General features: G+C 54.3%; 1 protein-coding gene across 4 annotated transcripts in view; it reads right to left on the bottom strand.

Annotated features, from left to right (window-relative positions):
* Nucleotides 1–28: 28 nt before the first annotated feature.
* Nucleotides 29–24,647, bottom strand: part of ZNF385C (zinc finger protein 385C) — a 153,612-nt gene continuing 128,993 nt past the window's right edge. For 3 of the 4 annotated variants that reach the window (XM_030541398.1, XM_030541400.1, XM_030541401.1), the window contains 5 exons: nt 15,589–15,733; nt 11,969–12,307; nt 7,112–7,299; nt 6,071–6,184; nt 29–4,082 (listed from right to left, as the gene is read on the bottom strand). In XM_030541398.1, the coding sequence (XP_030397258.1) occupies nt 3,858–4,082; nt 6,071–6,184; nt 7,112–7,299; nt 11,969–12,307; nt 15,589–15,733 (1,011 nt within the window). In that variant the 3' untranslated portion in view covers nt 29–3,857. The remainder of the gene's footprint in view (nt 4,083–6,070; nt 6,185–7,111; nt 7,300–11,968; nt 12,308–15,588; nt 15,734–24,647) is intronic. The other variant, XM_030541399.1, reaches the window with a different exon arrangement.

Here is a 24,647-nt window from a genome sequence, read left to right as displayed (position 1 = left end):
GCCTAGCTCCGGCCGCCTGCGGGCTGAGTAGCTCCTGCACCCCATTACCAATCACATTGTGTTACTGGTCCGGCCTTCCATGGAAAACTACAGGAAGAGCCTGAGCCGTCCTGAGCCAGCCCACCGTGTGGCCGGTTTTCCCCAGCTGCTGGCTACAAGGTGAACGGTCCTTTAGCAATTCCTATTTCCACCTCTGCTTCCTGGGGCTCCCGCTTCGTGGGCCCGAAGAAAGAGGGCGCGAAAGTCCAGGCACATTTATACAGGTTCCTTTTATTTACTGAGTAACACAAGAAAGCAATGAGATTCGATTATCAAAATATTTTCCTTCCCCCACCCCAACAGTTATAGTACATCAAAAAATATACACTGAACAGTACGGGGCTGGGGGTGGGGGTTACTGGCCAAGTCCCTAGAGGCTGATTATTTTGTTTGCTTTTTAGTTGTCAAAATCAACCCTTGTTCACATCACGCCGAGGGTATTTACGGGGGGGGCACATGGCAGCGCTACAGCCTAGCACAGCGTATGCGAAGTCAGAGGCGGTAACTGCTTTGGCTAGCGCAGGGGGGCCGGCGGCGAAGAAGACAGCAGGGTGCCCTGGTGCAGGCCGGGGCCGGCTGGTCGTGACGGGAAGGAATGGCTTTCAAGTGTCAAGTGTTCTAGTCTATCGTGACCTCACCGCTGGGCTGAGGGTAGGTTTGACTCTGGTTCTGGGGGGCTTTGTGACCCAGCTCCACCTGCAGTGCGACCAGAGTCTCTTGGGGGAAGGGGGGGAGCATGGCTAAAGCTTTGGGCTTCCTGAATTCCTAAAACTACCAGGGCACAAGCCCCTGGGGGGAGAACGAGCTGGAGCGGCGTGTGGGGGGAGAGGGAGGCAGATGGAGGAGAGGCTGCTGCAGGGCTGGAGCTGGCGCTGGGGTAAGCTCCAGGCTGCCTGGGGGTTGCTGGCATTAGGGGATGACTGGCATTGCACAGAGGTGTCCGGATCTCTCCCTTGCCCCACCTAAAGCTTTGTGAGGGGACGGTTTGCCCAGTGGCAGCTCCCACTACAAGCCCCTGCCCCCCCGATGGGACTTCTGCAAGAAACTCCTGTGAGCTGGGGCGTGGGGGGGGCCTATCCCCCCCCACTTCGTTCCAGGCAGAGGATTCGCCCACCCTGAGGCCGTAAGGGGTGGAGCCGGTCCCCTGCAGCTGCCTGACGCTGGGGTTATTGCAAAGCTCCGTAGGACACATTTAAACCCAAATCTTGGGCCAAAAAGAACCCCCAAGGTTTCACCTTCAGGTGCCCGGGAAAACGGGCCTCAAAGTGCTGCCCCTGGCCCTGCCCCTGCCCCTGCCCCAGCCCAGGAGCTGGATCCCCCGGTGCTCAGGCCCAGGCTGGATTCTTTGGTTTACCTCCAGGCAGGCCAGTCTATCCTGCACCAGCTCCACGCACTCCCACGGGGGGAGGGCCCCGTGCTGAGAGCCCCCGCAACGCGCTGTCCGAGCCTTAGGCCAGCCCATTAGAGGGGGCTGTGCTCTAGGGGATAACAACCCACTACTACTGCCAGCTCAGCGCTGGCCCCAGCTCAGACCCCACTGGCGACCACGCAAAGGGGGAAGGGGTGTGGGACAGCACCATCAGGGCTTGCCCTGGGGCCCTCCAGCACTAACAGCACAATGCTCCAGCTTGAGCCGAGAGCTGTACCCGGCCTGTCGGGGACATGTCACGCACAGACCCCTATTGCCCACAGCACCCAGGGACAGCCCCTGAGCTCTGGGGAAGTGACACTCTCACAGCCCCACGGCGTTCGGAAACCGTGCTCAGCCTCCAGGGGTTGGGGCGGCAGGATCCTCCTGGGTCAAGTTACGACATCTGCCAGATGGGCTTGTGCGTGGGGATTGCTAGCTGCCCAGATTGGAGGGCAGCCTCCGCCGGGGGCTCAGAGCCTGTGCCATGGGGAGCAGCGGAGAGCTCCAGGGGGCTCTCGGAAGCGTGTGCACAATGCACCGAGGTGCGTGGTTCAGTTTCTGCTCGGAACAACATTCCTCGCTGTGCAGACAGAGCAGGCACCACCGCAGGACGCAGCCAGGTTACCACGCCGACGGGGCTACTCCATTCGGATTTGCATAGATCGGGACAGGTTGTCACTCCAGCACAAGGTCCATGTTGGTCGCAACCTTCCTGCATATTTCTATTTACAATGTGCGCAGGGGCCCCGCAGCGCCTCGGTAACTGTTCAGACCAGGTCATCGCACGGTCTTTTAACACAGTGAAAAACAAAACCATCGCCCCATAACGCCTAGCGCGGGCCCTGGAGCCCCAGTCTGCAAGCTGCACTCAGCATGGGAGAGACAACGCCACGTGCTTGTTAAACGAACCTGCTCTTTTATTCTGGGCTGTCGGGCTGAACTAACAGGGAATCCTCCCAGTTTCCTTGGAAGCGCCAAGTTTCAATGGGGCCAGGTGACTGGATTTTGTCTGCTGGCCTGTTAACAGGAGGAATGCTTTGCAGCTCTCCAAGGAAAGGTGCTACGCAAGGACAAAGTGCTTTGTGAACCTTCACTCAGCCTCCCTGCGAGGTAGGATCAGAGCTATCCCCTGCTTAATGGGGTGAAACTGAGGCACTAAGAGGTGAATCACCGTGGCGCAAGGGAGTGAATGGCAGAGTTGGGAACAGATGCCAAGGAGAAGGACTGTTCTCTAACCAGTCAACTCCAGGCCTTAGCTGAACTGGGAATGGAACCCAGGTGTCCTGACTTCCTACGTCCTATTCTCCAGCCACAGGCTCACACTCTGTCCCAGGTCTGGGAGGAGAAACCAGGAGTCCTGTTGTCTAACCACCAGACCCCTGGTTTTCAACCTGTGGTCCACGGACCCCTGAGCATCTTCAGACTAGATCCGATTTCCAAAGGGGCCCACAAATGAAGAAAGGTTGAAAACCACAGCTCTAGACAACACTCCGATCCAATCTGCCTGGTCCTCCACTGCACGATAATGTGCTTTCTGAAGTGAGCAGGAAAGAGGTCTCTGCTGGCAAGGAGCCTCGGGGTTCGTTGTTTGTTCTATGGGAAGACGCTGCCCCTGTTTGCCGGTTTCTCCTCTGGATTTCCTGCTGCTGACACGGCCCAGGCTAAAGGAGCTGGAGAGTAACATGCTCCCTGCAGCCTCAGACCCACGGTGGGTCAGGCAGTAGGCAGGGCAATCATCCACTACGCTGCTCTCTGCTCACGGGCCTCACGTCCCATGCAGGGCTTAGGCTGCATCCTCCCTGCTACGGGTGGGAAACCGGGGGCTGGATTTTGTGCTGGGGAGGTTTTTCCCACTGGAAACTGGCCTGAGATCCACCACGGACTCTTCCAGCTGGACCTACGATCTGGGGGTCGTCACGAACCTGGGCTGGCTCTGAACCAGCAAGCCTGAGAAAAAGGCCCTCCCTTTCCAGAGAGTCAGCCAAGCCCCTTCCCTGGTTTGGTTTAAATTAATCACTGGGAAGGGGATGAATGAAAAACTCACTAGCCAAAAAGGGGACTCGCTGGCCACGGGCATCAATGGGCCTGGGGGATCCCAGCACTGTCCCTTTAACTGAATCCAATCAAAGCAGACATGGAGCTGTGTTTTCAGAGAGCTACTGCGTGAGTGAGCGGCAGAACCGACTTGGGCACTGGGGGTGGGTAACGGGGGGTAGAGCCAGGCTGGGCAGAGCAGTCAGCTAGGGAATCTCCAAGCCCAGTGGGAACCGGCTGGGAGGGAAAGAACCTCGGTCAATGGTTACAACATATCATTTGCCTTCAATGGGAACAGAGCCTTGTCCTTGCCGCACAGCTGGCCGGCTCTTCACCGCGTCCGGGAGAGATGGAGCCTTGGAGGGCGCAAGCTCTAGTAGGGGGCGAAGACGATGGGGCCGGGCGTGGTGCGTATGTGGCCGGGTGGGGTTCGGAAGAGCGCTGGTCCAAGGAGTGGGGCCTGGAAGAGGGCAGTGGCGGTGGCTGGTCTGAGGGTGAGTGGGCCAGGCAGGGCGCACATGGCTGCCGTGGTCAGGGGGCTTGGGAGGAAGCGGGTAGCCAAGGTTTTGGTGAGGTGCTTCTGCAAAGCCAGCTTGGACTGTAGGGGGAGAGAGAGAGAGAGAGAGAGACAAAGCACATGAACCACGAGGCTGCAGGAGGGGAGAGATCCTGGCACTGCCGGCTCTGCGGGGAAGTGGAGCAGCCAGCCCTGGACTCAGGGTTAGTCTGGTAACTGGCGTTTGAGTGCAGACACTGGGATCAATAGAGTCACCCAGTTTCTATCTCATAGGAATTGCCCCAGGGGATCGGACCAAGGAGCCTTCTAGTCCGGAACCTGCAGCTTCAGAGGAATCCAATATAGGCTCCTGACCTCAATGAGATCATGTGGACATGAGTTCCACAGGCCAGTCATTCATTGTATGTCGGAGGGCGGCATATTACCAGGTCTCAGTTTTGAATCTTCTGGCTTTCAATGGATCCTGACTTGGTCTTTGGGCCAGATGAATGCAGACCACTAACCCCAACCCAGAATCCATCCACAGTGGTGACACTGGGGACTCAACCTGAGCCTCCATCCTACGTTTCCTACACAGTTCAGAGAGCCACACGCTCGCACACGTGCAGGGAGGTTGACAGTTGCTAGCCAGAGGCCTCTCTCACAGATCTACTCTAGCTTCCCTTTGCAGTTCACGGCAAGGATCCTTGGGTGGGGCTCGGCCTGGGCTATACAGGAGGTCAGACTATTACACAAGCCTAACTGTTCCCTCTGGCCTTAAAGCCCTATCAGTCTAGGTAGCTATTTCCTTTAACACTGAGCTCGGAATCCATCGGGTCAAGGAGCTGCCAGTATCAGGTTTGTCCTTGGAAGGACTCGACATCTGGCCGCAGGATACCTCCGAAAGCATTTTCATCTCGTCTCCCTGCACAGACAGGATACTGCTGATCCGGGAGACAAAGAAACTACGTAGCACGCTTGGCACCTTAGGTAGATGCTGAGAATTCTTCAAGGACCTCAGTGACACTTGGTGAGCCAGAATTCAAGTGTCCCAGTCTCTGTTTCCAGCCGGGGGTCGGCACACACTTGGAATGGCTCCTCTCCTCACTCAGGCCCCATCTGCCCACCAAAGCAACCCTTTGAAAGCCATTTTTCAAGCACTGATCTGGTGGCAGCTCCCAGGGCAGACAGGCCAGGACTGGTCTTAAAGCAGCGAATCAGCTTGGGGGAGGAGGGGAAGGAGAGGGCTCGAGAATGGCTCTGTACAAAAATATTAGTAAGTCTGGGCCGTGTTAGCGGAACCCTTTTCTGTATACAGCATCAGAGCACAGAGCCAATGAGCCCAGAGAGTCTGGGGCTGAACCTACCTGAGAAATGACCATCAAAGCATCCCCACCAGGCTCAGACCCATCCAACCTTTCCACGGAGCAAACGCCAGCACATTCCCAGACACCAGAAGCCCCACGCAGAAATCCCAAGGCAGCCTCTGTTCAAGTCCCACAGCGGGAAATGATCATGGGGAGCCCTGAACTGAAACCCTCCCCTGACGTGCCTCAGGATCAGGTCAGCTCCATTTCCCCTCCTGGGACAGGGAGCAGAAAACGAGGCCCAGCATTGCCAATTGTTACCGCTCTGTTGTTGGGACAGGACTAGCCGCTGCTGCGCTGCAGAGCAGACTTGCGTCTCTACGCATCAACCCTGGAAGTTGGCATGAGCTGAACAAAAACATTGCCAACCCCAAGCTTTAAAAATCATGAGTCAGCCCCCCTAGAACCCACGGGATTCAGGTAAAAATCATCCTCTTTTAAAAATAAAAACCACCGAGTTCTTCTCCTTTCCTTTGCGGTGTCAGAGACTGTAAGGGTCTCCCTTCCAAGCTTCTCTTCACAGTCATGAGGGTTAGAAACTCACTGTTTTGTTCAATGAAAGCTGAGATTCTGACAAAATCACAGGACTCCTGGAGCTGGGGCTTTGAAAACAGAAACCACCACATATTGTGGGCCTCACAATAAAATCCCATGAGCAGACAAACAGCGTGAGCAACATTTCAGACAGGCACCGTGGCTGGAGGGCTTCTGGGAGACAGATACCTTTAGAATACTCACTGCGAGGACAGCGTTCTTCTGGAGCTTGTTGTATGGGCTGTATTTTGGCTTGGGTGGCTTCCCAGCAAGCCTGTCTCTGTGTCTCCTGCTGCCCACATGCTGCAGATGGAAAACGCAGAGTCACATGCAGGTATAACACGTTGACAGTAAACAAACCCACTGCATGCGAAGTGACCCTGCAAAGCCATGCTCTCTGCCTGGGAATTCAGCTCCCTCTCGGTAATTACGAAACGCAGCCTTTGCTTCAGTCTCTAGGATTTGCATGCATATACAATGATGGTCCTTGTTTGCTCATCAGCAGGAACCGAACTCAAGACCTCTGGAGCGAAGAGCATCAGTGACTACTGGTTGAACTACACAACCAAGTCCCTTAGCTTGCAGCCAGTAGCAAATATACATGCAACTACTGGAAAGCTCTGTGCATGGTCCAGGCACTAGAGGCAAGACGCTGTTAGCATGGGGCGTTCCTGTTACACAAAAGAACCCTGCTCCCAGGATGACTTTTCTCAATACCTTGGGCCCTGCTTTACTCACCCTGCAGCTTTTTCCCAAACAAGGTGCTACTGAATAGACATAAACTGACTTATCTGGAGCTGTGCCAGGCATCCATTTCAGTCCATTGTCTGATCCAGGCATCTATCCAGCTGCTAATCCCCAGCCATCCTGCCCCTCCACGCCAGGTCAGCTGGCTCTGCAAACCTCATGAAAACCACAAGTATTGTTCTCTTCCCTGGAGGGGAGAAGCAATTGGGCCCAGGCAAAGGGATTTGTAACCCGCCCCCATTGCACCACAGAGCTGCACTTTGCAAGGTGCCATCTGCAGCAGGGGTTTTCTGGGGATCTGGGATTGCATAGATCATCCTGCCAAGCAACCCCTAAGGATGCTTTGGGGGACTGTGGGGCAGGATTCTCCCCACCCCCTGGCATACATGAAAACCTGACGTGCTTGGGTGCTGAGACTGCCCCATGCCCCTGCCCGCTGAGCAGAAAGGCCCCCCCACACAGTGGGAGAGCTGGAGGCATCACCTGTTTGAGCTGGGTCTCTGAGTTGACGTAGATCTCACACACTTGGCAATGGAACGCCTTGTTCCGGATGTTGATGCTGCCCTTGTTGCCAATTCTTTTGGACTTGTGCCCTGCCCTGGGGATGACCTTGCCCCGGCCCCGCCGCATCGGGGTGGTCTGACCCTCCAGCATAGACTTGTGCTTCGCCCCTGGACAGCAGAGGGAAAACAATAGACTCTCAGCAAAGGGACCACGTGGCCTGCGTTCGGGTTAAGACACTGCTGAAAAACGCAAGCTCTGGGGTGAGCATCCGTTGCTCTGAAGGAGGCACAAGACGCATTTGGAAATATTGCCGTTTGTGGTGTTACTCATGTCACGACTCTCCCCACCCTTTAAGGACTGGGGAAGCACAGACGCACTACCTGAGCTAAAGGACGCACTCCCCTCGCCGGCAGGAGTGGCAGGCTGTACTCTTCTATGGACCCAATTCTAGAGGGTGACGGCAGACTCTTTGCCAGGGTATTACAACTACCAGATGTGCCATACTCCACTGTTCTGGCTCCCCCAGAACGGCCTCCCGGAGCGTTCCGGTAGGACTCGCGCTCTGGCGTTACATTAGCGCCATCTCCTATGGTTAATTTCACCAGTCGCAGGGGTTTTCCACCTGTTTCGAAGCTGTTATTTCTGTTCTGCTCATTGTTCAGATTCAGTTTCCTGTTTCTAGTCACTTTCCGGCAGGCAGCTGGCAGTGTCTGTCAATACGACTTGCGTTCTAGCAGCAGGTACCGGCCCCGGACGCCACTGGGGCCCCAATACACTTAGTGAGACACGGCCCTTGGCTTGAAGAGTTTATAGTCTAAATAATCATGACAGGCATGGGCTGGGAGGGGAAACCGAGGCACAGAGCAGGGAAGGGGTGTATGATGCAAGGTCACATAATGGGTCGGTGTCTGAGCCAGGATAGGAGTTGGGTTTCCTGACTCTGAGCCCAGTGTCTCCTGCCACTTAGCTGGCGGCCGCCAGGGAAAGCACAAACGATCCCTGTTCCCAGAGCTCGGATGTTTTCCCCTTAACGAGAAATCCACCCATTAGACATCGCCCAAGAGGAGAGCTTCAGAGCGAACTAGTAAAACAGCAGCCAAAGCCCAGAATCGCACCTAGCTCTGAACCTCCCACGTGACATTCCATGGCTAAGCTCGGAGTAAAACTTCGAGGGCCAGTTTATAACCCCGGACAGCATAAGAGTCTGAACTGGAATTGCTGGAAGATCTGGCGCTAATGATGATCTAGGAGCCAGAGGAAATTGTCTCTTGGGCTCTCCTCCCTGCACAAGGGCATCTCTCTGCCTCCTGGGCCCAGCATGTGGTGTCAGAGTCGCTCTGAGCAGAGGTCATTGTGGGGATCTCTCACTCCCCCAGGCTGTCCGGCGGTCACAGCGCTGGCTAACTCAGCATTGCTGCCTGGGCTCAAGCTCTGAGCCATTAGCCAAAGCTCTCGCATCCTCCTGCAGCTCAGGTTCCGGACAGAAGCGCTGAGCCTGCTTTGATCTTGGGCACGTGTAATATGAGAAAACGGAGCTGGCTTCGAAGGGGATGATTCCAGGCCCCAAAGAGACTGGATCTCTGCTGAGTGTCCTCTGCGTGACATCCGCTAGCCTGCGGTCTGAGCTCTCCCTCACACTGCATGTGGGCTGGGAGGAAGTGACTTGCCTTGGAGAAGGGCTGCGCTGGCCTTCAGACACTGCACGCTGCAGGTTTTACATAAAACAGCAGGAGATTTGCCAGGAGCTGATGGAACTATAAAGTCAGAGCCCATGGGGGCAGGGAGCCAAGCTCAGCCATGCTCCCAGAGGAATGTAAGATCTACACAGAGTGATTCCCAACTCAGGCTAGCTCCATCGGCTCCAACTGGCTCGGCCCAGCGTGTGCCCGTCACTCCCAGCTGCAGCACGGCTCGCGGCAGGCAACCCCTGTCTTTTCTCAGCTCTGTGAGAAAACGGCCCTTTGGCTGACCCGGTACAGCTGCCACCTACTGAGCAAGTGGGACCTGCCTTCAAGGAGATGAGGTCTGCGCATGCAGAAAGCACAGTCTGGCCCCAGAACGGGCTGTGCTGTCTGGACATGCCTGGTCCGGAGGCAGTCCATGCTCAGGAGCATCAACACTGACACCGGTAGCCCTTCCCCCCCAGAGCTCAAAGCGCTTTACCAAAAAGGGCAGTAACATTACCCCATTTTATGGGTGGGGAAACTGAGGCACAGAGCAGGCCTCGTCCAAGGTCAGAGCTGGGAACAATCTTATCCAATATCCTCACCCCTGGGCCACCTGCCTTTCTGCAGGCAGTGATTTCTCTTCCAGAATAACTTCTCAGCAAATCCTGCACATTCCACATCTCACCCGGCAGCTTTTTCCCCTTCCCCTATGTTTCTATAGCTCCAGAGAGGCAGTGCAGAAACCCTCGACCGGGTTTTATTTATTGCTAAAGCTGCAAAAACTGACTCGACCGAACGGCTCACTGGCTTGCTCTCAAGACCTTCCCTACGTGGTTTCCAAAGTCTCGGAGGCTTTAAACGTTCTGCTCAGTCCAGTGCGTTGCCAGAGAACGTCCCTCCGCAAAGAGCTCTGGCTTGTCAGGCATTTCCTGGGCACATCCCAGAGTGTGTCGCATTAACTGTGGTCTAGGCAGGTACACAGAAGTGGCTGTCAGTACCTAGCGGATGAGCAATGCCCAAGGTCACAGAGTAGGTCAGTGGCAGAATTGAGGACAGAGCCCAGGAGTCCTGCTTTCTCTAAGCAGTCTGCATACCCCGCGCAGAGCTGGGAACCAGCTTCTGGTTTCCCCTTCCCAAACCCCTGTACAGACCATGTTCAGCCATCTGCAGTGGGGGGAACCTCAGAGAGTGTGAACCCTTTCAGAAAACCATTCTGGTGGGTGTACAACAGACCCTCCCCAAACAACTGAAATGAAATAGACAGCAAAGCAACTCCCCACCCTTTCTTATGGTTAAGCTTTCAACTAGGAACCCGAGACTCCACGGACTCTGTGCCCAGCTTCTGTGCTGCAGCAGTAAAAAAAAGCACTGAACATTTTGTTTCTTTGTTGGTTCTTTGTCCTCCAGTCAGCTCCTACATTTGTATCCCGAGCTAACAAAAGCAAAAGGACATGTCTGCAGCTAAGCGTGAGCCACTGTCCTTAGCTGACCTTCGTGCTCCTGAGCGCTGCAAAGGCACAGTCTGTCTCGGGAACAGCCCGGCCGAGTTTCAGGGGGTTCGCTGGGCTGGGCGATTTAATTTCCAGCTTTCACTGAATTTGGTGGCCCCTCTCTTTTAAACCTGGGTGCAGTTCTTTGTTTTTTCTATTTCCTTTGCAGGGTGGTTGTTTCTAAGCATCACATGAAGAAAAATTTCAGGTGCATGGAGTTGCAGAGCTTTCAAAAGCCACCAGGTGTCACCATTGCTGCGGGTGAGTGAGGCTTTGAAGGACCCAAACCAAAACTCACTCGCTACCCAAATAAATCTGATCTTATTCTGCTTTATTTTTCACCCCCAAGTAATTCCAGAGCTCAGACAGGGTCACTGATGGCAGACCCCGAACTAATAGCACAGCTAGCTCTGTTGCCACTCTTCTGCATTCAGAAAGAGGCTAATTTTTCATATGCCAGCTGGAAAGCTGCGTGCGTAATGCTGTGTGAGTCTATCCACAGCTCTCGGCCTCCTGCATGCTGGAGGAGAAAGGAAAATTATAACGGCTTGTTTTTCACATCCAAATTGCTTTACAGGCGTTAACTAATTACTGCTCACAGCCCCCGACCTGTGCCTCAGGTGGGTGACAATTGGTCCCTTTTGAAGCACAAGCAGCTTTTGCTAATGCTGGAGTCACGCCTCGTCCACAGGCAATGTCTGATTACTGTTTGTACCACTGCAGCCCCCGGAGCCCAGGCATGGACTAGCACCGCACTGCACTGCACTGGGGGTGGGACACACACCGAACAAAAGGCTTGTCCCTGCCCCCGAGAATGTACAACCCTCCCCAGTAGTCGTTCACTCTGATGTGCATAATTTGCAACAACAAAAATGGGAGCAAATGTCTGGTTTGGGGCGGGGGGAGGAAATCAGGGGGGATTTTCAAAAGCCCTTCCTAGACTTAGGAGCCAAAGTTCTATTTTCGAAAGTGGCTGAGACACTTCGGAGCCCAAGTCACTTTGGAAAATTAGCGGAAAGGAAAACGACTCTGGAGTATCAAGTACCCTCCAATCACTTGATTAAACATATCTGAAAATGTCTTTAATTAAGTGACATGAACAACAGGAGAGAGTTCGACCTTGCTAAAATCCACCCCTGCAGGCATGAGCTAGATATACCAACACCACTAGCTGAAAAGCACCTTAATTTACCCCTTCTAATTAAAGCAACATTAATTGCCCCTCACAATTCCCCTGCAAGGTTTGCATGGCTCTATTTGTACAGTTTACAGCTGAGGCACAGAGGTAAATGACTTGCTTGAGGTCACACTGCCTGTCGGTGGCAGAATCAAGTGCAGAATCTAGGAGTGCTGGTTCTCAGAACCCCCCGGTCCAATCACCAGACCACATTCCCCTCACAGAGCAGGCACAGAACCTAGAAGTCCTGGCTCCAGCCCCCCTTGTTCTAATCATTAAACCCAGGAGTTCTGATTCCGTCTCCCCTGGTCTAACCACTGGACTGTACTTCCTCATGCAGCTGGGAATAGAACCCAAGAGCCCTGTGCTTAATTCTATCGACCCTGCTGCCCCCCAGCTATGGGAAAGTAAGACCATAGGGCCCTCCCTCCCCAGTGCTGCTCACTCGCACGGGGTACATGGGAGGCCAGGCCAGGGCATGGCCAGCGGCTGAGTCTCTTACCCGTGTTATGAGCCTCCAGCTGGGATGTCGAGTTCACCGTCACTTTGCAGGTGGGGCAGTAGAGGTGCTGCTTGCTTTTCTTCCCTTCCTTGTCTCTGTCAGGGGCGGAACCGATGCTGCTGCCTGATTCAGTGGCTGGCGTCTCAGCTCCCAGTGCTGGCAAAGAGGCCACGCTGGCAACATCCGAAGGGCCCTCTGACAGCTCCGAAACAGGCGGGGAGACCAGGGCTGGGACGCTGCCGGACAGCTCGGCTGAGGACTCCTCCGAGGTGGGCGTCAGCATGAGACTGCTACACTCAGGGTCCGGCTCCTTCAGCCCCAGGAGGTCGTTGGCTTGAACTGGCAAAAGAGGCAGAAGGGAAAGTTCTCCTTTCTTGAACAGCATTCCTGGCTTCCACAGAGCGACGAGGCCGTGAAATGCCCCCGCCCCACCACGACGTCGTAGCCGTGTGCTCCAGTCCTGCCTCACGGATCCTGATTTACCCAGGGGCCTTTCCCATTAGCGCTTTGTATCTGCGGCTCATCAGAACCGGCCGCAGCATAAAAGCCGCGATTAGCTCCAATCCCTCCGTGGCTCCAGGGAGAGACACTTGTTCTCTTGGCCCCTTCCCTCCAACACGGAAGTAAGAGCCCTAGTGGGACAACTTAGCTGTTATCTGGCATGCTGAGTTCAAGCAGCAGCAGCAGCTATCTCTGGTTCAAAAAGCCCCCTTGGAATCGGATCAAAGGGGACAAAGGGAGGGAGGGGACCCTTCCCTTTGCTTTGTGCTGCAACAGAAAGGTACAATGGGGCCTCGCCGGCTTCTTTGCAAATGAGTGAAATCGGTGTCTTGTGGAGATCACAATTAATTTCTCCTGGGTGCAGCTGAAAGCTGCCGTGAAGAAAGGCCGCCTGCCTGCCTGCCAAGTGACTATTAGAGAGACAAGGTGAGGGAGGTGAGAGCTTTTCTTGGACCAACTTCTGTTGATGAGAGAGAAGCTTTTGCGTTTACACAGAGCTCTTCTGCAGCTCCCTATGTCGCTGCCCCCCAACAGAAGTCCTGACCTCCCCCAGCTCATCTCGCCGCTGTCCTGGGACCAATAAAGTTCCAATACTGCACACAGCAAGCGGCTGCCCTGTCCAGGCTACGCAGGAGCCCTGGGAACGAACATTTGCAAGTCACAAAGTTCAATCATTACTTCGTATCTGCACGGAAGCTCTGCTCATAAAGCAGGACCCCATTGTGCTGGGTGCTGTACAGACACAGGACAAAACGATGGTCCCTTCCCTGAGCCGGTCCAATGGGTCCAGGATTTCTCTCCTGGTGATTAGCTGGGGAACAGCTAATTGCAGAGGCAAACGTGTGCTCCTAGAACCTTCCCTCTTGTCATTTGTTTGCCAGTAGCACGGGGAGGCCCCAGCTGAGACCTGGCCACACTGTGTTAAGTGCAGGTCAGACCCCCTGCGCGGGGCAGGCCCTGCCATGAAGAGTATACAGTCTTGGCCCCAGACTCAGAACAGCGTCGACACCAACGGGATTTAAGTGCTTCACCGAGTGGGGATTCTTTGTGGAATCAGGGCCTAAACTGACGTAGCGACAAAGGCAGCAGCATTTACAGATGGGGCCTCAGCCCAGAGACTCACCCGGCGTCACATAGGAGCCAGGAACTCACCCGGCATCACATAGGAGCCAGGAAGTGAATCCACATCACCGGGGTCCGAGCCAGTGCCTGACGATTAGCTCTTGTTAACCGCTGCCTTGTGTTCCCGTCACCTTCCCCATTCCCGCCTTCCACCCCTCCTGCTGCATCTTCTCCCCGCTCAGACTCTGGGGCACGCACTGTCTCTTCCTTCACATCCGTACTGCACCCAGCACAACGCGGCATGATCCTGAGCTGGCTGCTACCATGTAGGCACCAGGGAGCCGCAGCACACGAAGCCCAGCAGGGCTGTTTCTACTGCTCCAACTGAAGGACAGGAAAGCGATCGAAAGCGCCTCTTGCTCTGGCCATCCCTGCAGGGGGGGCATTTACGACTTGGAGTTTATTGCATTACTAATCACGACTCTCTTTAGCCTGATTAGCTGCTAACAATCAATGGCTGACCAGACAGGAGGCCACCAGAAATAACTGGCACTGGTTCAGGGCTTAATCAGGCTGTTTATGATGTCTGAGAAAGACCAGGTAATTAACAGTAGAGTTGTCAGTTATCATGACAGACCCGTCCTTGTAAAGGCTGATCTGGGCCTCTTCCCCTTTGTCGGCTCATTTGCATCACTTATTCTCAACCTTTCGGCTAAGATCGGATAGAATATCAGGGTTGGAAGGGACCTCAGGAGGTGTCTAGTCCAACCCCCTGCTCAAAGCAGGACCAATCCCCAACTAAATCATCCCAGTCAGGGCTTTGTCAAGCCAGGCCTTAAAAACCTCTAAGGAAGGAGATTCCACCACCTCCCTAGGTAACCCATTCCAGTACTTCACCACCCTCCTAGTGAAAAAGTTTTTCCTAATATCCAACCTAAACCTCCCCCACTGCAACTTGAGACCATTACTCCTTGTTCTGTCATCTGCTACCACTGAGAACAGTCTAGATCCATCCTCTTTGGAATCCGCCTTCAGGTAGTTGAAAGCAGCTATCAAATCCCCCCTCATTCTTCTCTGCTGCAGACTAAACAATCCCAGTTCCCTCAGCCTCTCCTTGTAAGTCATGTGCTCCAGCCCCCTAATCATTTTTGTTGCCCTCCGCTAGACTCTTTCCAATTTTTCCACAGGGAAGTGTGGGACAAGTCTGCTAGTGGGGGACATTGACTGGAGCTGGCTCCGGCAGTGTGAGGGGTGCAAGGATAAAGTTCCCACCCCTACCTGCTGCAGCAGAGATCATGGTGTCTCTCGCCAGGCCACCAGCCGGCTGATAATTAGCACTGCGAGTGGGGAGGGTTTGGGCGATTCTACGCTGCAGCTGGAGGTGTCACTACCAGCATGGACAGATGTACACACGCTAGATCCAGCCAGTGCACTGAAAACAGCAGTGCAGCCGCTGCAGCGTCAGCTGGCTGCCCAAACACGGACCCAGAGCCTTGGACAGGCTGGTACACAGGTGGCTACCCTGGTACATTAGCACACTAGAGTCACGGCTAGTGGACATGGGGCTGCCCGGGCTCATAGTCACACCCGCAGTGGCAGCGTCGATGGCCCCACAGACCAGTCCCAAGGGGCAGGCCGGAACACAGACACCAGTGGACCAGGGGCTGACTGCCGTCCCGGCTCCCCACACACGGGTCACCAAACAGCTAATGACCCGGGCAAACCAGTCACCGAGCAATGAGGAGCCCTGCAGCCTGTTCCCAACCCTGCTGGCCTCCCACTCGCTCGTGGCACTGTCAGTTGCCAGGCAGATGTCGTTTCTGACCCATGCCAGCATGATGTTCATTGGTATCTGGAGAGCAGCACAGCTCCTGATCGAGCTACGTGAAGAGTATCATGCCGCCGTTCCTCCCAGGAGATTATTACTGCAGGGGACGGCACGGAGTCTGCCCCCTCCTGCTCCCTCAGAGCAACTGTTTGCTACAAGCTGACGGCTGAGAGCCAGGGGTGCAGCCCCGTTCCCCGTTTCCAGGGCCAGGGAGTGGCTACGGCCATACCTGTGCTGTGGGGATCCCCGCTCACGTCCAGGCTGGCCGGGAAGTCCCGGCCAGCCGCTGCCGTTTTCTGTTTGTTCTTCACAGCTTCTATGGCTTTGAGTCTCCGGGCATGTTTGTGGCCTTTGTAATGCGCCTCGGCCTGGTTCTAGGGGCAGGAAGAGGAAGAGGTCAAGTCAGAGCACACGCAATCCTGCAGCAGCGCTAGAAGGCACAGACAGACCGACACAGCTGGGGAGGAGGAGGATGCAGGAAAGCAAAGGCTGTTCTGAGACCAAGTATCCCTTGTTCTTCTGTAGCTCAGGGGCCTAATGTGCTTCGCAAACTTCTAATTAGAGCCCTTTTATCTCTGTGAGGTAGGTGAGCCCCCATCTACAGATCGGGGGTCAGGAGGAGAACCCAGGAGTCCTGCCTCCCAGTCCCCTCCTGCGGTATTAACTTTGATGGACTAAAGGTGCCCCAAGAGTCAAAGGTGTCACATGAACCTGAAACTGTCCAACACGGAACCGTTTTGAACAAGATTCAGAGTTTTGTATTTAGAGCCCACGGACGCTGCGCACCTGGGTGAACCCACCATTCACACCCCTTGCACCCTTGAATTAAAGGTACAGAAAAGAAGAAGAAGAAAGCTGGAGAGTGTCTTTTGGGCGGTACAGATGGCACCAACTGTCCTGTGGGGGGGAAGTGAGGAGGTCAGCGGAGCTGGGCTGAGCTCTTTTGGCTGCTGCTGTTGAAGATGGATCCTGTTTCCTTGGTGGCAAAGACGAAACACACAGGAAAGGGGAGAGAAACGAACAGCAACGAGAAAAAATGCAGCTTCTGTCTTTGGTGCAGTCTCACTTCTGAAGAGACCCAGGCCCAGCGCCCAGTCTGATCAGCCACGCCAAGCCCTGGCAAACTCGTACCAGCATCAGGCTGTTTAAGGCCTTGCATTTAGCTGCTTCTCTCTGGTCACAGGTTTGCAGCAGTGTTGTCCAGCTAAGCCAGACGCTCCCGAGTCAGAAGGGAAAGGGAGAGGAAGGAAAGAGTAGAATTGAAGTAGGGAAGGAAAAGGCCACAGTGAGGAGGTGGCTGAGACAAAGTCTCACCACCCAGGTGGTATCGGATTTAACTGGAGCCAGCAGAGGTGGAAGCAGCAAACACATCTGGGTCCCTCCTCTGGCCTGGCCAGGGTCTCTCTCCAGATTTGGAGGAGGGTGGCCTGGAGTCCCAGGAGATGGGGGAGGCAGCCAGGATGGTAATTCTCACTCCTTCCCCGTCTCTCCTTTCAGTCCGTCCCCCATTCCCCGTCTCCTTGTGATGATCCCCCAGAGGGAGCGATGAGTGGAACAGACCCTCCCCTCAGTATTTTGTCCACCAATCAGGCCCAATTTCTGACACACCCATTTTAGTTCACTGATTTCCGGTCCCACACGGTTTTTGTTTCCCAGGCATGATCAGAGGAATGAGGGGCAGGAAGGCACCTGGAGAAGGCATCGAGTCCAGCCCCCTGCACTGGGGCAGGACCAAGTGAACCTGACAGGGATTGGCCCAGCTTGTTCTGAAACACCTCCTGTGACCGGGTGGGTGCGTGGGGATACGCAGCCTCCCTTAGAGGCCTGTTCCAGAGCTTAACCCCCTAAGAGTTACAAAGTTTTTCCTAACATCGAACCAAAATCTCCCTTGCTGCTCGTTACGCCCACTGCTTCCAGTCCGACCTCCAGCGGCCCTGGAGAACAACTGAGCCCCGTGCTCTTAACCCCAGCCCTTTGCATGTCTGCAGTCTGGGATGAGGTCCCCCTCAGTCTGCTTTGCCCAAGACCAAACATGCCCAGTTTTTAACCTTTCCTCCCAGGTCGGGTTTTCTAAACCGTGGATCATTTTTGTTGCTCCTCTCTGGACTCTCTCCAACTTATCTGCATGTTTCCTAAAGTGCGATGCCCAGATCTGGACCCAGGAAGGTGTTGGGAGGAGTTTACAGAGCCAGCCACATCCCACTTCCACAGCCATACCAAGGGCTCCAGCTCCCTCTTTCCCCACCTAGCGGAGGCATCGTGACCCCAAAGGGAATGGGTGGCTGGGCCGAGGATTCCCCACTTGAAGTCTCTGCAGCCCCTGGGCATAGGCTAAGGCTCTGTAGGAGTTTGCTATTGGCCCTGGCCTGTCAGATCAGCATCACGTGCAGCCTAGCATCTGGGACGGGTCGGGAGAGAGGGGCAGGTTGTCGGGGGGTGGGAGTGGATATGGGATGGGGGAGGAACATTCCCCCCAGCATTTGGGGTTCAAAGGAATGAATCCAACCAGGCTTCCCTCTGCCACAGCCCGTGGACTGGCACCCGTCGAGCGAGCCATGAGGACTAGGGCTGACAGCAGAGCTTGCGGGAGAAATCTCCACCTAGCATGCGGTGAGGCCGGTGGGGTAGGCTGGGAGCAGCCTGGTTCCCAGTTTGCAGGTCTGTGCACCGGGGTCCCACCAAAACGGGTCTGATGCAGGGGGACCAGCTCCTTGACGAGGACACCCGGGATGGAGTGCGGGCTGCTCAGCAGGGCTTATGGGAAGGCACCTGGGCATGTCCATCTGCACTGGACCCTGCTCCCTCTTCAAGAGGCCAGTCACCCTGTGACAAGGTGACCCTCTTCCTTCAGTCCTGTGCTTCATTTGCATAGATACATAGAGCTGAAGGCCAGGCGGGACCACTGCAATCAGCTGCTTTGGCCTCCTGCACATCACAGGCCCTTACATTTCACCCCGTTCCCCCTGCATTGAGCCCAGTAACTTGTGTCTGGCTAAAGCATCGTCCAGAGAGGCGCCAGGCTGGGGCTGCAGACCCCCGGAGACGGGGAACCCACCACTGCCCTGGGGAGCTTGTTCAGTGGTCAGTCACCCGCCCCGGTTACAAACCGCTGCCTTATTCCTAACTGGAATGTGTCAGGCTCCAGCTTCCAGCCTGTGTCCTGTCTGCCTGTCTCGGCTAGACTCAGGAGCTCTGTAGTAGCTGGTGGAAGCTCCTGACACACTGATCAAGTCACCTCTCACTCTGCATATGCTAAACAGGCTGGGCGCCTGGCTTTATTCACTGCGCTGCTCGAGTGGGGGCTCAGGAGAAAAGGACATGTCTGCTGGGGCGGTGCAGCTTAGACCGAGCCTCGCTCCAAACCTCAGGCTCCGGCCAGTCCCTCGGGATACCTAACCCGCTCCAGATGAGCCCAGCCCAGTCCCCACCCGGGCGGGCTCCCTCTGACCCCTGGGGGTGGGGTCTGTGCTCAGGGAGAGTCCATGAACCCTCAGCTGGATCCATTGCTGGCCTTAATGATCACCCGGCCTGGCCCGGCCCGGCCCGGCCTCAGCTTCTGCTCCACTCCTCCCACTCAGGCCAGGTTCCCAGGAGGGGACGGGCTAGCCTGTCTGGGGGCTGGTGGCCTGAGGCTCAGCCCAGAGGCTAGTGGATTTCAAGGGACCCCCATGGAGCTCTGGGCTTCTGGATGAGCCCGTGGCATAAACCTGAAACCCAAAGCAAGTCCCTGGAGGCAGGGGGGTGGGATTTCCTATGGAGCTCTGTGACACGGAGAGGAAGAGAGGTCGGGACACACACAGTGTGGTCTGGGGCAGGGCACTGGGCTCTATTCACAGCTCTGTCTGTGACTCTTCCCCTCGCTGCGTTGCTGTTTCCCCTCCCAACCACCCTTTCGTCTGGCTGGTCGATTTCGACCCTGAGCTCCTTGGGGCAGGAGTCTTCAGGTGTTACCATGACAGACATCAGTGACTAAGTAACACCAGCAGACTCAGCCCTGCCCAGTCCGACCCAAACGGAGCCAAAGGGCAGAGCCAGCTGCCTGAGATGGACTCAGGGTGACTGACTACATGTGGAGAAGGAGGATCTGTTACATCTTCGGGTGCCAACCAGCGTCTGCTGCCAGAAGAACACGGGGCCCTGAAATCATCTGGCCTCCCCAGGGCCAGAGACCTCCAGCAAGGTGAGATTTTGCGGGGAACATGTTGCGAAGCTCTGGTTTCAGCCTTTAATTGAACTGCTTTGCATACAAATCGATCCAAGCTGAGGTATCATTTTGCTTCAACATCGCCGCATTGCAAGGCTGAGATAAGGACCCTTTGCTGATTAAATGCGCCAAGTCACTTTCAAAAGAAGCTTTCAGGCAAAATGTCTGACTTCAGAAACACACAATAAATTGCCTGCTGTTCGGAAAAAAACATTCATGGGTAGGACACATCTCCAATTGTAACCCAACAGGCCACTAACATGCAATTTCCATTCACTGTCTCCTTTCTCCCGGTGAACATTGAATAATGAAGTGAACAGCAGTGGGCACATGCCTGCACGGCACTGATAAAAACGTACACAGAAGATAATAGCCCCAAACATTTGTGTCCTTAGCAGCTGGGGACAAGGCAGCATTGTCACCAAAAGCAACCACAATTCAGCAATTTATGGAAACTAACTCCAAAATGAATTAAGATACTGTAACAGAGCAGGGCAGATTAATTTGCACGGCAATTCTGGGGGCCAATTTAGGCGGCTAGAGCTTGCTAGGAAGACCTAGACCCTCCAACCCCCCTCTTTAGGGAGAGGGGAATGAGGCTGTCAGAATTCAGAATCGATGGCAGGATCCGTGGATGAAAACCCACCAGGCTGACACTAGGGAGCAGAGGCTCAGTAGCAAATACGCTGAAGCTCCATCAGGTAACGGAATTTGGTCAGGAATGAGTTGGAGTTTAACAAAGGCGCCCAGCGCTTTGCCATCCTGCGCAGAAATCGAATCAGCGTTACAGTGTAAACAGCTAGGTGATTTTACTCCAGGCGTGGCCTTGGCAAGACGGGGCGGGAAGGGCAGGAGAGTACACGTGTGAGTGACAGACAGCCCATGTGTGAAAGAAACGAGACCACGGTGCTGGAGAGACAAGAAGCGTGCGCACACATGAGATGCACGTGAGCATTTGGGATAGTGAGACAGAAAGACACTGGGCGTGAGTGTGTACGAGCGAGATGGAGCATGAGCACTTGTTGTGCGAGTGCATTTGGGGCTAACAGGCTGATCCTGCCTTAGCCACTGGAACCTGCCCTGCGAGTTACACGGCAGCATGTTCCCAGTTATTCGGTGATGAGGCCGTCCGAAGACGCAGACAAGTCGAACGGGGACTCTGCTCTAAGCCAGCCTCCTGCAGGGTTTGCGGCCGGGGGCTGCACTGCTCCTCTGGAAGAGGCGGAGCGGTGCAGGCTCCCAGGGACTATCCACATCGCAGCAGATCGCTGAGTTGAGTGCATCAAACTCTCCTCAGAAAATGCGCCAGGAAAGCTCCCAACTGGCCTTGTTCTCTGCCCTGGGACCATCTGCAGGAGGTGTCGAAGGACAAGCCTTTTCTTAGCAATCTTCCTTTGTCACAGTAGCTCTGGTGTGTTGCATTTCATGCTCCCTAAATCCTGTTGGGGTCTGTCCTGCTGCCGTCCCTCTCGCTGACTATGGGACTAACTGTGGAGCAAGGCACCATGCAGTGAGAGCCGGGGGTCAGAGGCGTGGCCTTTACAGCAGGGAGGCTGCTCTAGCGAACAGGGCGAACAGGGGGGTGATCCGTCAGGCTCCCCCAGCCTATGAGGATGAGGGGCTACCTAGGTGCTGAGACAGAAAGTCTGCTATTCGTTTTGGGAGCCGCTGGGCTTCCCCTGCCCTCCACCAACTACCTTGTCCCCTGGCACCACAAGGCCCTGCCCAAACGCTGGGCTCAGCACAGGCACATCGTGGCTTTCGATAAATCCAGGAAACTCCTGCCCTATTCCTCTGTCTGGAGAAGGGAAGCAGCGAGCATGCTAGCACGATTACTGAGCCTCAGCTAGCAGAAGCAGAGCATAACGAGGCTCTGAAGGAGCAGGAGCCATGCGGCCGCTCATTAACCCACCTCGGGTGCTGGCCCGAGGCTCAGTTCTCCAGCCACACCGGCAGGGAGATTACTATGGTGTCTCCCTGCCTTTGCAACTGACAATATCTGTTTGGGCAGGTGCTTGTCATGCGCGAGATCTAAATATTGCGGGAGGGGGAGGAGACACAGGTATGGGTCGGCAGAGGGGACACTTGGCTTTCGAGCACACAGGCAGCAGTTAGAGTTTGACAGATGCTTTTTAAAATAAACAGAGCTTTGTTTGCAGAATTTAGGAGATTAGCCTGGCTTTGAAGGGCTGGTCTACAGGGGAAGGGAACAGTTACACTGCTGTAGCTACCCTGGTTTCACTCCCCACGAGGGATACTCTTATCCCAGAACAACTGTCTTTTTCTCAGTTTAGCTCAACCCCCTTCCCAAGACACGTAAACTAAGCCAGACAAAGGCCCTTACAAGGGACTAAGAGTGTCCACATGGGGAATTAAACCAGTATGACTCCAGTTCCCATTGTGAAGTTGCACTCCATGTGTTTTATGGAAATAGGCTTATGAGTGTGAATATGATGTAACTGGAATATGCTTCATGCCAAAGGTCTCTTGTAAGGTATCATAACAAAGCTTATAATATATTGAGTGTGTTCATTCTATTTGTATGCATGTTTTATTTCTATGTCTGGAGTTAGGAGAATAACATATAAACTTGTGTTACTGATACAACATATTAAGTGGAAGTCATTAAGGGTGCTTCAGAATCAATGACTTGTAAATGGTTCTGTTTACTTGCAAACCTTCCTATGTACGTGTGCGCCAGCCCTGGAAGAACGGAGGCTGGGGTCTCACAGGACATTTGATCATGTCACCTGATACTGGAATCCATCTTAAATCTGGTGCTTTTCCCTTTAGGAGAAGTGGGGAACCAGAGGGACGAAGGATTCCCGCCTTGTGCCAAAGATATAAAACGGGATGAAGCGGGACAAAGGGGCTTCCAGTCATGAGAAAGCCCCTGCTGACCACCCAAGATGTCGGCTGGAACTAACAAGGACTCTACCGGGGAAAGGATTGGGCCCAGACTAGGAAGGAGTCTAGTCTGTGAAAGAAGCTTATTGGACCATCTCTGAGGGTGAGATTTACTTGTAATCAGTTTCTTAACATATTAGGCTTAGACTAGCGTGTTTTTGCTTTATTTTGCTTGGTAACTTATTTTGTTCTGTCTGTTATTACTTGGAACCACTTACATCCTTCTTTTTATACTTAATAAATCACTTTTGTTTATTAGTAAACACAGAGGAGGTGACTAATACCTGGGGGAGCAAACAGCTGTGCATCTCTCTCTACCAGTGTTACAGAGCACAGATGATTTATGAGGTTATCCTGTATAAGCTTTATACAGAGAAAAACGGATTTATTTGCGGTTTGGATCCCATTGGGAGCTGGGTGTCTGGGTGCTGGAGAGAGGTGACCTGCTGAGCAGTTTTCACTGAAAGCCTGCAGCTGATCACTTCAGCCAACATGGAGAAGGAAAAAAGCCCACAGGAGGAGCTGCTGAAGGAAGGGAAATGCAGAAGGAAGAACAGAGCAGACATGTAGAGACAGGGAAGAAGGAGAAACTGGAAAAAGGAGGATGGGAAAGCAGGAGAAATGAATGGCAGCACAGCCGTGGCCTAAAGCCACCATGGTGCCCTTGGTGAACGACGCCCAGTGTCAAGCGCCCAACAATCATGAGATTGGGCTAAAGATCATGAGATTCGAAAAGACGATAGACACCAGGTTCTGATTCTTTGCCTTCTGGATTTTGCACAGCCTAGGGTCCTAGTTCCAAGCCAAGATTTTCCCATAATCCTCTGATTCCAGGAGCTAAAACACCACATATTGCAAGATTCCCGATAAATCCACCAGGGTTGGCAACACAGTCTGAATGGGACAATGCCATGATTTCTGCCAGGTTAATTACTCCCTCAGGGCCATATTCTGTCCCTTGTTCTCTGTGCAAGGCTCCTATCAACACCCTGGACACCACGATGAGGAGCATGGAGCCCATCTGGGGCCCAGAATGACACACTGGGATTTGGCCCTCTGCACACAACGAGCATTACAACCCTGAGCTACAGCAAAGAGATTCAAGTGAGAGGTCGAATGGTCAGTCAGCTCTTCACAGAAGGCTGCAGAGCAAATCTGAGCTGGTCATTGACAGTAAGGCTGAATCTAGTGTGGCCTCCCACGTGTTCCAGACCAGAGAACCTCACCTCTATCTGCTGGGGATCCACCCAACTTCTGCAGCCTCTGATTTGACTGAGAATTTCCTTTTAAACTTCTAATCAGCTCCCCAACCCAAGTGATTGGTCGGGTACAATTCATTATTGCTGGGGACGAATGAACGTGACCTTCCTCCCCTCGACAAGATGTTTGATTGATTTGGAAGAAAAGGCTAAAAAAAAAAAGCCCCCCCAAGCAACCCATCCAGCACATCAGAGCTCTGCAGCACCGAGGCAGCAAAGATTACATTCAGCTCCTGAGGAACACAGACAACTGCACGGGCTGATAAAGCAGCTTAAGTGTGCAAGCCAAGAAGTGAGGCAGCTGGAGCGGACCTGAGTGAAATGAAGAGCAGTGGAAAGACAAAGGAACAGACGTGACAGCTCCACTGTACAGAGAGGGAGGGTGCAGCTGCCAGCCTGCCTCATGGAGCCGCACTGATCCTGTGGAGAGGAAGAGAGGAGTGAAAGAACCAGGGTGGAGGGCAGCAGAGAGGGGTAAATCCACCTGCAGCACCACGTGCACGCGGTATGCCCAAGCCACGGCCGTGCCTTGGAACATGGCTGTGGAAATGAGCCCTCTGACGGCACCGTGTAACAGAGAGGGTGCAGCGGAAAGGGAAAGTGGCTGGCTTTACAATTTGCTGCCCTTCCATAATAATAAATAATTAGCTTCTTTCACCAGTAGATCTCCAAGCTCTGTAAAGGACGGCAGCATCATTGCCACCATTTTACAGATGGGGAAACGGAGGCACAACAGGATGCAGTGACTTGCCCAAGGTCACTCAGCAGGCCTGTGTCAGAGCTGGGAATAGGACTCAGGTCTCCCATGGCTCAGTCCTCTGCTCAAACCACTAGGCAACACTTCCTCCCATTAAAGTTAGGGAAGCCATCGAACTCTGCAGGGCTTTCCCGCTGCAGGGGGCTGGCTGTGATGAGACA

The sequence above is a fragment of the Gopherus evgoodei genome, chromosome 23 (assembly GCF_007399415.2).
Source record: "Gopherus evgoodei ecotype Sinaloan lineage chromosome 23, rGopEvg1_v1.p, whole genome shotgun sequence".
Lineage (NCBI taxonomy): Eukaryota > Metazoa > Chordata > Testudines > Testudinidae > Gopherus > Gopherus evgoodei.
Note: the sequence above shows the minus strand (reverse complement) of the source record. Positions and strands in the feature narration are given on the sequence as shown.